At 33.9% G+C, this 12284-nt stretch overlaps 1 protein-coding gene across 2 annotated transcripts in view; it reads right to left on the bottom strand.

Moving 5' to 3' along the window:
- Positions 1–686: 686 nt before the first annotated feature.
- fut10 (fucosyltransferase 10) overlaps positions 687–12284 on the bottom strand; it is a 32922-nt gene continuing 21324 nt past the window's right edge. The window contains exons 2-4 of one of the 2 annotated variants that reach the window (XM_039758769.1): positions 10525–10804; positions 2460–3295; positions 687–1402 (exon numbers count right to left, since the gene is read on the bottom strand). In XM_039758769.1, the coding sequence (XP_039614703.1) occupies positions 1178–1402; positions 2460–3295; positions 10525–10804 (1341 nt within the window). In that variant the 3' untranslated portion in view covers positions 687–1177. The remainder of the gene's footprint in view (positions 1403–2459; positions 3296–10524; positions 10805–12284) is intronic. The other variant, XM_039758771.1, reaches the window with a different exon arrangement.

Here is a 12284-nt window from a genome sequence, read left to right as displayed (position 1 = left end):
TTGGCCATCCCTGGTTTAGGGATTCTACTCTCACAGGAGATTCCACGTACTGCAGCAATACAGCACTTTTTTCCACTAATGCACATGCGTTTTTTCCACTAATGCATGTGTGAGTAACAATAATACATTATTTACAATTAAGTACTATTAAATACAGTTTTCAAAGATAGTACGCACACATACAGACACATGTAATTACCAAGAATATATTTCCATACCGCACGATTTTTAATAACGTAAGGATGCATCTTTCCATCACAGTGTACAAGGCAAGAATGACAAGCCAGAGTAGGCACACTGACAAAGGGAGAATGTGCAAACTCCACACAGACATGGGATCAGGGGACATGGGATCAGGCTTCTTTTCAAACTCAGGGTTAATTTAAACAAGGCTCCAAATGCTCTAAACAAGCAACATTTAGACTGTCAAATACTATAATCAAATACAAATACTGACATAAATAAGACACAAATACAGAAAGAAAGATGTAATTGTTCATCATAATATAGATCCAACTGTCAAAAAATAAAGGTGAGAAAAAATGATTTACTTACTTGTATATTGTTACCGATGGAAACTCCAGTGTTAAAGTGCAGAAAAAATTATATTTACTTCTCTTGAATTTGTTCTACCGCATTAAAATACTAGTAAATCTGCACTTATGTCTAGATAATCATATGACAAGTCTTTATAATGGTTCTTTATTGATATAAATTCTGGAAACATATGCATACAAAATAAAATTTTCATCATATTAAAAGATATAACAAATCTTAAAGCCACTTACATGTTCCTTAAAAAATGTTAATTAAAATCTTCCTTAGGAAACATGTCTAGTCCATGTGTCTGCTAGCATATTTGCTAATGCTTGCAGACACTGTATCCATTATCTGTCATTAGTTAGTGATGCTCTAACAGAACTCCTGTTGTCAGACAGGTGCAGAACAAACAATCCAAGGACAAATGCTTCTATTATAAGTCAAAAAGTCCCAATGAGCAGCTTCAAAGCTATGTATGGCAGGCTTGTGCTATGTAAAATCAATTCATAGGCAATTACAAGCCACATAAATATTTCACTTTGAAGAGGAGTGTTAACATTGATTTTCCAGGCATGCCATGCTATCCTGAAGTGCAGCAAGTGGTAGTTAACACACTGGTCGAAAACCTGAACTCAACTTAGTTCTTAAAAACCAGCTTCCAGAATTCTTGAGTTGTAAAATTTTTATTTCTCTCAACCAGTGCTCTGAGTGCAATTGCTTCCTTCTTAGACTGCTCAAAACTTGGTAACCATATCTCACGTAGTGGAGACTGCTTGGTGTGATCTGTTGAGAATGAGAAGGCTTTGGGAGCTGGGCAACTAAGATGATGTGCTTCAGCCTGCCATAACATTGGAGCCAAACCCTGATGTAACAGAAGAGATAAAGAATAAAAATATCATAATATGAAGAAGTGATACAGGAAAGTCTTAGAAGGAAAAGGGAATGGTATTCCAGAATATCAAAATAAATATAGCTGTGAATGTTGCTTATGAAGATAATGTGTGTAAACATATCAACATGTGAAAACATGGCACTAGTTTATATACATGGGACTGAGCTGAGGTTTTTGGTTTAATGTAATTGCGTTTCATTACTTTATGAGACTTCTTATCTTTCCCTGCAGTGTTCTGGTGCATCTGTGCTATTCTTTTTAACAGAAAAAAAACATGGAGCCAGCTGTTCTTCAATATTTTAACTCTTTTTGCACATTTCCACTAATATCTGGAACCAAATTTAGGCCAATGACTTGGTTCTGTGTGTTTATCCATTACATTCAGGAACACTAAAAATGTTGGAATGTGTACACTTTTGATACTAAATGAAAGTAATAGATAATTGCAGAATTACTTGCCTGTTTTAATGGTTATTTTTAGTGCTTTTTTATAGTATTGTTACAGTTATTTCTTCAGTGTAGCTTTACATGACACACACTATCCGTTTCCTCTCTAATATATGTCTGCATGCTACATTTTACTATGGTTCAATGTTTTCAAGTTGCTTTGAAAACTGTCATCAGCTCAAACTGCAATAAACAAACACTTGGGCTTCATCTGCAATCTAGGTATCTGTAACTCCATAAACTACAAAACAAAACCAATTCAAATAGCATAAATACTGAAGAAGAGCACTTGTGCTTAACCAGGCATAGCTTGGGACCACCTGCTTTAAATTACTAGTAGAAAGAAAGATTAGTCTATAAAGGGTGCCACAACTGCTGTGTTGGAACCTTCAACAGACTGTTTCGATGTAAGATCTATAAAATAAGCAACAACTGCTAAATAATGCAAAGCCTTTGCCTGTGATACTTAATTCCTTAAGGCAATCTATTCAGACATTTTTGCAGAGATTTCTAAAAAGGCTACAATAAAGCAACTTGTTAGTTTTTGGTTTATAATGAATTACCTCCAGTTGTGGCTTACCTGCTCTTTCCTCTTGGCATTTTCCCACACTCTGTTACAAACCATGCATTCAAATGCATCAATGTAATTGTCCTGGAAAACATCCTGAACACCCCATCGGCGACGCTTTATCTCAGAAAAGAGTTTCTTGTTTGATATTTCACCTTTCTTTTTCCACTTCAAGTAAACTTCATATGCAGTGTCATTTTCATCTAAATATTTAATATACTCAGCCAGTTCCTGTGGTGAAGAAAAATTTTTAACAAAAATTGCACTTTTATTACTAGGCAGCCAGTCCACAACATTGGGGGCCCCATAGTAAACAGGAACCACCCCAAGAAAGAGGGGTCGCCAAAGTTTTTCAGTGATGTAGTCATCACAAACAGCATTCTCAAAAGCAAGACTGAACTTATACTTTGCCAGGATCCTTAAAAAATGGTCACTGTCCATTGCCAAGGAACTGTTAAGGTCTGCAGGAAGGTCTTTGTTGTGCAGACACTCCCCGTAAGAGTCTACTTTAATGTACTTCATAAGCTCTTGAATATAGCTGTCTCTATCAGATGGAGGATTGCAGTCTGACTGCACATATACCAATGGAGCCAGCTTCTGTCGCAAACTCTTCTTTTTCAACAAATTAACAAAATAAGTTTGGGATGTCAAAGTCTGTACACTTTTCAGGTATTGTGTGGTGAGAGGCATGTGAGAGTTATTGCTAAATGTTGCAGTGTGATTAAAAAGTGTAATAGCTGGCTCATGGAAAAGTTTATAGTTGTTTTTTGGAGACTCTTCATGAAACAGGGCCCAGTGATGTGTTGGTTTACGAGGAAGTGGGAGACTTTTAATGTTAAAGTCTGTACCTATTGACAAAGGAAACAAAACAAATATAGTAATAGCAGATAGGTCAAAAAAATGAGCCACATGACACATTTATAAGTTCGAAAATGCACACATAGCATAACAGCCTGGTGTGTTTGGGGACTGGGTTAATTAATTTGAAGGTTGGAACATTTTATTTTTTTTTAGTTACTTAATCAATGTTATAACCTTGGTGTTTCAATATTTGTTTATAGCAGTGAGTCATATTACAAATAACAGGGATAACAGAATTCCAATTACATACATTAGTAGTATACATAAAAGACAATCTACATAAAATAAAAAAGGTTCTTTTAAACAATACGTTACCATGTTGGGTGGTCAAAAATATAACCCAAATAGGCTTGTTCTGGTGTTCAGTATATAGACAGACATAGATAGCAGATGCAGATTCAAGTGATGTACAAATTACATTGTTCGATGTTCTACTGTTAGTTGTGGAGGTATGCAACTAACTGTAGTTCACATTACTTAAACAAAACATTTGAAAGATATACCTGATGGAGTGTTAAACTCTCTGCTGACGTCTTAAGGTAATATACCACATAACTCATTTTTTTCCTCATACATTCTCTTAAAATTAAAAGCCTTTTTGTCTTTTTTTAAAGAGTTAACTTACCCCAAGCAGCAGCTGAAGTTGAGCTGGTGTGGCTTGCTTGTGGGTACCGCTCTGTCAGCTGGGATAATGAATAGTGCTCGCTGATTCTACCAGTGGGTTACCTAACGTAAGTGTATGTAACTAACAATAATAAATGGTTGCTTTAAGATTTTTTATCAAGCATAGAAATAACATTAAAGCTCCTAATGCATTTGTGGAACAAATCATGTATCTCATTGTGCAGCATTAATCAAATCAAAATATGCTTGTCATAGAAAGTGTTATGCATGCCTAGAAGCAAGACAAGCTTGTTAACAAAATGCCTCAGGCATTATAAGAATTTGTTAAAGGGCTAGCCTTAACAGTGTGAAGTGACAGTAATGTGATCAGCCATGAGGAATCTAGTCTGTTCTAAAGCCAAGTTTAAAAAAAAAAAAAAATAGGAAAACTCATTTCCGTAAATACTACTTTACCATCAATGGAAAACATCTACAATATAAAGCAAACATTTTTGCATTGTGTGGTAGGCAAGCTCAAGACAGCAAACTGTTAGAGATAAGGGTTGATTTGTTTTTGATCTTATTTTTGTAAAAATTGATTTTTTTGTAAGGGAGGTTGTGTGATTTCAATAAAATCAATAAAATAAAATAAAAAAGACCGCAAACTATTGTGGTCTGAAACATGGCTGGTGAAAGTCAAATATGAAGCAAAACCAGAAAGAATGGAGAGAAGAATAATCAGACAGTTATGTGGAGTTTCATGGAGTGAGAGGAAGACAAATACTGAGTAAAAAGAGAGCTTTGGTATAGGGATGATAGATGGAGGAGAAGCAGACCAAGGTGGGTTATATATGTGGTGTGAAAGGCTGAGGATGACAGGGTTACGAGGTGCACCAAGATTGAAGGGGTGGAGGTGAATTAAAGAAGGGGTTTGTTTTGTTTTGTTTGTTCTAGGATGACCTTGTATTTCCCTTCATACTCTTAATTATGTGGACCTTTATAAAAATACGTCAAATCCCATACTCTTAGTACTGTCAGGTACTGTACTTAAACACTTCACACCCTTCCCTTTTACATATATAACATCAGGCAAGAACAGAGAGTAAAAGAACAGGCAGGAGAGAAAGGTTACACTTTTATGTATTACAGATAACATATCCAATAAAATAAGCAGAGTTCAAATGAGTGTAGGCAAAATAATAATAATAACATGAACTGGGTAATATTCTGTTCAATTTACTTAGACTAACCAGTGGCTATGTCTTATGTTAGCCTCTGGTCCAGTATGGCCTTTGAATGAACATGACCTGGCTTTGTACTCATGGATGAAAATGGCAGACAGAGAGATAGAGAGAACAAACTTGTACTGATCACAGACCAATGGAGCGTCATGACTCTCCTTATTCGATGACCAATCCTAATAACTATAATCCACAATATGCCTACTCCCTACTTCATACCAGTTCATTCCAGCTCTAGGGTAATCTTATTGCCTCTTCATCTCAGCCTAGCTGGACAGCTTATGGCCTTTGTGGAGGGGGTGGCTCATCAAATACACTGTACAGAGTTTTAGCAAAACTTGAATTGTGAAACCAATTGGAAGTAGACTGAGGAATGCCTCCAACTCCCCACCACAAATACCACTCCCCAAAGAAACACTTAACAAAAAGTTCTTATCAGTGATAGCGTTCCTAAAACTTTGGGATATTTACAATGATGTTTAAATAACAGTTTTTTAAGTCACTAATTATTTCTTAAGCGACAATTTACAAACAATTATCAAAACATGAATCTATATTACGGGGTCAAAAAAGACGTTATTTAGAGGTTGTATCTGATAATACGAAAAGAATATGTCTCACCCCAAAAAAATGGCCAGGACCATGGAAGGTGAAAGATTTGGAGGACAATTGTCTAACCTGGGTAAACCTTGAAAATGGCTTTTAAATCTGTGATGATAATAATTGATAAAGCTTTATCATTAAAGTTACTGCCACTGAACTATGACTTTTGTTTTATAATATGTTTAACATTAAGTAATTAAACTGTTTTAACTAGAAAAATGCAATATATGACATTAAAGAACTGTTGCATAACAACATAGTGCCCTCACAATAGAAAAAAAAAATACAACCGGTAGTAAAAATTCAATTTTAGAATATACAACTAATTGTATATATTAACAATAACCCATTCAAAGTTAGGATCAAAGAATATTTATATACTGGGGAAAGGAATGGATTGAATTATTTTAATATATTATCATCCTATATCAGATCTACTCTTATAAAGTAATAAGAGGAGCAGATAATGTTAAAATATGCTAACCAAAAAAAGAAGTGAAACTGAAGCAAAAAACTATTTTATAAACAGTGAGAGACAAAATTCTCTTTACTTCCCATTTTGCTAGTTACAGAGTCTTCAAATGCTACCTAGTGGTAAAGTATATTTATCCTTCAAGAAAGCCAGTTTACTATGCCTCAGTAAAAAAATGCAGTACACTTGCCAGTACCTTAAATGACAAACAAATACATGTGAAAGATTTTATCAATATACAAGAGTAGTCAAAAAAAGAAAAAACCTAAAAGAATAAAAATATTTTCTTTATCTAAAGCAACTTGTATGAATACTATCCTCTTCTGCTGTAAGTACAATTAAAATAATTTTCTTCTCAGGTTTGATTTTTACCTTCTGCTCAGTGTTGCCAGGAAAGATACCAGCTCCCTGTGACCCTAAACTGAATAAGCCGTTTGAAAAATTGACAGATGGAGAATTTCTTACTACAAACAGTATTAATTTAAACTTTAACAAAAATGCTGGATTCAAACTTTGAACTTAAAACATCAATCAGTGTTTGGTTTCGCCATGTAAAAATCTCACTGTTGGACTTACGTAGTAAAATTCAGTGGGTATTAGAGAGTAAAAAGGCTGCATGGTAATAGAATGGTTCGCATTAATGTCTTGAGAGCTCCAAAGTGCTTGGTTCAAATTCCTGACCAGTCACTGATTGAATTGAGATTACACATTCTCCCCGTGTTTACGTGGGTTTCCTGTGGCCACTCCAGTTTTCTAACATGTCCAAAGGCTTTTAGTTTAGGATGATTGATGAATGTAAAATGGCCTGGAAAAAAGTGAACTGGCCACATGTTGCTGCCAGTACAGACTCTGCACACCTTAAATGTATACTGAAATAAGAGGATTCAAAATGATAATAAATACACAATAGAACAACATGATTATTTTTCATGCATTTTTCAATACAAACACATCAAATTAAATTGTGAAATAAGGACACAGCATAAGGAAAATGTGGTTTTACTGTTTATCTAAGAAGCCACTCTGTCCTCAACTATAAAGCCACGATGAGGCACTGTATTTCAGGAAAAGAAGCACCTCAGTATATCCTGCCTGTACATACTATAGGATCTGTGAGGTGTAGCTATGTTTCTTGTCTATAAAAAAACTCTTTTACTGCCTGTGATTGCCATTCACAATCAATACTATGATCAAATAAAATTGTAAATCCATCTAAGTACATTTTCTGTAGCCAATGATCTTTGAACAGCAAACATAAACCTACAATAAACAATCCTTTAATGATCATTATCTATGACCTTTAAATTTTACATTCTTTCATCAGTTGCTTTACTCTGCTTCACTTTACTATACTAATGAGAAGTGTCCAAAAAAAGATAAAGAAATAACACAAACAATGGGGTGCAGTCAAACTCCTCACAGACAGTATCAGGGCTAAAATTCAAAAGCTATGAGGCATTAACAATTACAACTGTATCACCATGCTGCAGGGTGCAACAGTTTAAGCACTTAAATGTCAAGTCTTTGTGATAAAATCTACAAATATCCAAGTGTGACTAACTTATCAAATTATCATTATTCATTTCTTAAATTCCAATAGCTAATTCCATATTGTAAATCTTTATTAATTAATTTAATGTGTTCAAATTACAATTTGGCATTTCACCTTATCAATTATTAATTAAGAATCTTTCATATGTACTTTTTTTCTGCTATTTTCTTCCACTGGTCATCATTTTAAAAATGCATTTGATTAAAGACACCTTATGTTTAAAATAATGTGTGTGCCTCCAAATGCCCCGTATTGATCCAATTAAGCATATAATTAGGGTAATTAAGCTACGAAGAGCTGAGCATGAATAAAAAGCAAGGGTATTTTAGAATTGTCAAGGACCAGAGTTGTGTACCCCTGGGCTATAACTAAAATACTGAAACTGTAGCAACAGTAAAATCATCTTAAATATACCCACAATACAATTTTCCATAGGAGTTAAATGAAACAAGAGAAAGATGATGAACATCATGTCCAAAGAAACTAATTAAGGTTGTTAAACCTTATCTGTTTATTCTCAAAACTTATCTGTTTTGAAGTTGTAACTTAATTCTAATCAGTTATAGGTATATTAAGTGACAAATTTTAAAAGTCATTCATCACAGCTAATGTTAATAAAAAAATGCCACATAAAACACACTGTTAGATTTTCAAGACAAAAACATTTTAACATCAAGGAAGATATTATTTTTAAAAGGAACATAATTTCAAGTTAGGCTGGCAAATATACAGAACCTTAGACAATTATAAGGGTTGGTATACTTGAATACAAAGAATATAGTATGTACATTTTTATTAACAATCAAGACACTTTCAAGTCTGAGGGAGACAACTCAATGTTAACTCAAAAAATAACAAATCTGGTTAAGGGTGCATAGGCATTGCCAGTCTAAAACCATATGTGAATTTCCCCTTGGGATTAATAAAGTATCTATCTATATGGAATATGAAACCAATGTCTTTTTAATGAAAATGAAGACATCAAGTCATGTGCTTCCATCTAGTGTTTATTTATCAAAGTTGGGAAGTGACTTAGCTTGCACGTGTTGCCTGTTAAAAAGGAACCTAAACTTTGTGCTAAGCTATCATCTTACAAATGTTTTAAATTTTTCTTTCACAAAATGTATTGTTAAAAGAACAGATGTATGGTATTTATCCCATTTAAAAATACTATTTTGTGCAATCTGACTCTTTAAAACCATGAGTCACCCTAAACAGCAATGAACATATTTTGACTATACTATATGACTGTCACTTTGAAATGCTGCTAACAGATGCTTTCTTTCCATATTTGGAACACTGAAAGATGTTTAAAATGTATTTCTATTGAAAGCGTGAATTAGACATTTTATTGAAAGGCTAAGCACATGGATTGCTCTTAAAGAGTAAACTGCAAGCAAAAGAAACCACTTTTTTTTTTTTTTGCGCAGAGGACACAAGGACACAGTTTTGTAACCACAATAAATTAAAGCAGTACTTTCAGGACATTCAAATTTCAAACCAATACCTGCTTGCAAACACAATTAGGAATTAATGGAATTTGTAGGAGTGAATACCTTGTTTTTGACAAAATTTAATTATGGTACTCAAATAAAATTTCCCTTTCATTGTGTCTAGTATCAAGCTGCTGGAAAAGTTGTTAAAAACTACTTTGCCAACTTGCTGGAGAGGCTGTCTGCTTAGTGAAGTTGTTGTGTGCATTAATTCTGTATCTTTCATTAACACTAGAATTACCAGAGCCCACGAAAAAACTTGTAGAACAATCTATGTACAGTAAACACATTGTTAAAAAAGAAACTTTTTCATGTTTTAGTAACAATTGACAAAATGTAGACATGAAGTGTATAATGTGTTAAGCCAGATTTCCAAATATCAAATAAACACTTTCACAAAAGGTACAAATATAACAGAACAAGTGTGCTCCTATTCAAGAATATAACTGCAGAAAAAGAACCTGTGTTAGGGTGCGACATTGACACGCATTTACTACGACCGCTTCGGTGGTGCAACGGTATCAACTGTTGACTGGTAATCAAAACTTCACGGGTTCGATCCCGGACAAGTCCGTTTTGAGAAGTGAGCTGCTCTTATTCTAGCTATTTTAGAATAAAAACATACATTTGATTTCAGTCTGTAACAGTCAGTTAGCTTTGCTTTGTTTTTTTTTTTTATTCAGTTTTATTCTCTCAGTCGTGTTCACGATCCTACATCCCCGTGACACTGCTGTTTTCACATAAAGACACACTATAGCTCTGCAGTCTGCTTGTGACTTTACGCTGTAGGAAGTAACTAAACCAAGGAAAATAAGTAAATAACATTCGATCTGGCTCTTATATACAAAGTACAGTGACGCCAGCTTCCACCTACAGGTATAGACTCCTCAGTACGCAAGCGACTCTACGCTAGTGTTTAGATCTGAACAGTGTATGTTCCCCCAAAAAAAGATTGCTTGAAAGTCTGCAAGTAGAAGATGAGGAGAATGGCAACCATAATGAACAGACAAAGAATAGAAAATTTGTAGAATGTTTCTATAATATGCTTAAGCCCAACCCACAGAAAGATAGTCAAGCATATTAAATGCAAGACCATAATTGATAATAGTTCAAATCACCCATAGTATAAAATTTCCTGAGTTGACCAGAAATCTAAACTACTGTAATGTGAGACTTCAAGTCTTCAATTTGACCTATTCTCAGCTGTTGGTATATATTTAAATGGAAGAAGCACACAATGAACCATACTTACCATAAAACAAGAATGCCTGAGTCATCTTATGATTATAAAAGGTTTGATTAATAGTGAAGAAACACGTGTCTTCTCCACATTTGCCTATTCTGCCAGTCTCACCAGTAAGTGGTGACCACCACACAAGGATAGGGTATGAAATTCCTGGATTATGATGTTTGATATTGTCAAGACTCTTTTTGCTCAGAAAGGCTCCACGAAAGGCCACACCTTGCTTGTTTCCTTTGAGTAGAGACTTCAGCATCTTCTTTTTTTCAAATTGTCCAAGTTCCGTGACTACCTTAAATTTAAAGAATAAGTCTTAAAAAGTGACCTATTCATAAATTTCAAAACAAAAATATATCCTACCGCTATAAATTAATCTTGTAAATTATTTTATTAAAATTTTAAAATCCATTCAACACCCTGAATAGTATTTATTTAGGGGATAAAACCTCATTAACAAACAGAATATTCTATAATGAAATAATGGAAACTAATGGAAACATGCAAACAAGTTTGATTGAGGGATATGCAGCATAACAATCATTAAAGTCAATCATTACATTTACTAAACCACTCACCCAGATCACATTTAAATTTTTGTCACATTTTTAAATATATTGTATAAAGAAACTTTTGGGATACTTATGTCCATTAAACACACATAAAAACAAAATTATATAAAATGCCACTGCATTCAACTTAAAATTCCAGTAGTTCATCAAATACTATTGAAAGTCTAGTCAATACAATTCAGAAAATTATTTTTCAAAAATATCTTTGATGTACAGTATTTACTATTACATGTTTCTGAATAGGATTGTAATTAATATTAATACAGGAAAGTCCATGTAAAAGGAAAAGTTGGTGTGTTATTACCAAAAATAAAAGTTTTTTTTTTAATCAAAGTGAGTAATAAAATAAACAACAATAAACTAAATAATACAATCCTTAGCCACTCTGGGGATTACTAAGACAAACAAATGGTTGTGATGGAGCAGCCCTTGTACTGACCAAATTTCCAACCAGTAACTCACCACTTCTCTTCCTCCCTACCAAATAAGCCCTTGCTACCACTCCACTCCCAACTCTAGTCACATCTATCTGGGCACTGGAATAGCTATTATTCTTCTGGGACTACTACTGGTCCCCAGCATTAAATCGCTTTCAGGGTCAAGTACATTCCATCAAACTGCTGATAACTTCCATGATAAACCACCCCTAGGTTTCTATGTAGATCTGAATTACTATCTACTGTATACAACAAGAGCCAGAGAATCCTGCAGCGGTCAGGTGTCTGTGCTAAAGCCAATATGCCTCTCCGCTGACAACCATCATCTCTGAAACTGTTATTTCCAGGGATGCTTCATTATCTACAATTTTGGAAACTCTGCCAGGACACAAATATTAACATCTGGTCCCTGAGAATACCTAATGAGCGGTTATTATAGTCCTGACCATTCAAACATTTACAATATATATATATATAAATAACAATTTATAACAAATACATTTTACAGGAATTATAGTATACAATTTTTTTTTCTAGTCAAAACCAAACATTTTACAGTATTTGTGTAATGAATGTTCCAAATAATGTATTTGTAATCATAATGTAATTTGAAGAGTTAAAACATTTCTACTGAATACTGGTAATACTGTATGGTTTTTAAAAACAATCGTGTTGCTGTTCTATTTATACTTAATTAAATGCTGAAGACAATTATTTGAAAAATTATAATTGGTACACTTTTATAACTTAGTCTGGAATAGATTAC

Source organism: Polypterus senegalus, chromosome 7, assembly GCF_016835505.1.
Source record: "Polypterus senegalus isolate Bchr_013 chromosome 7, ASM1683550v1, whole genome shotgun sequence".
NCBI lineage: Eukaryota > Metazoa > Chordata > Cladistia > Polypteriformes > Polypteridae > Polypterus > Polypterus senegalus.
The sequence above is the reverse complement of the archived record's forward strand: the minus strand, read 5'-3'. Positions and strand labels throughout refer to the sequence as shown.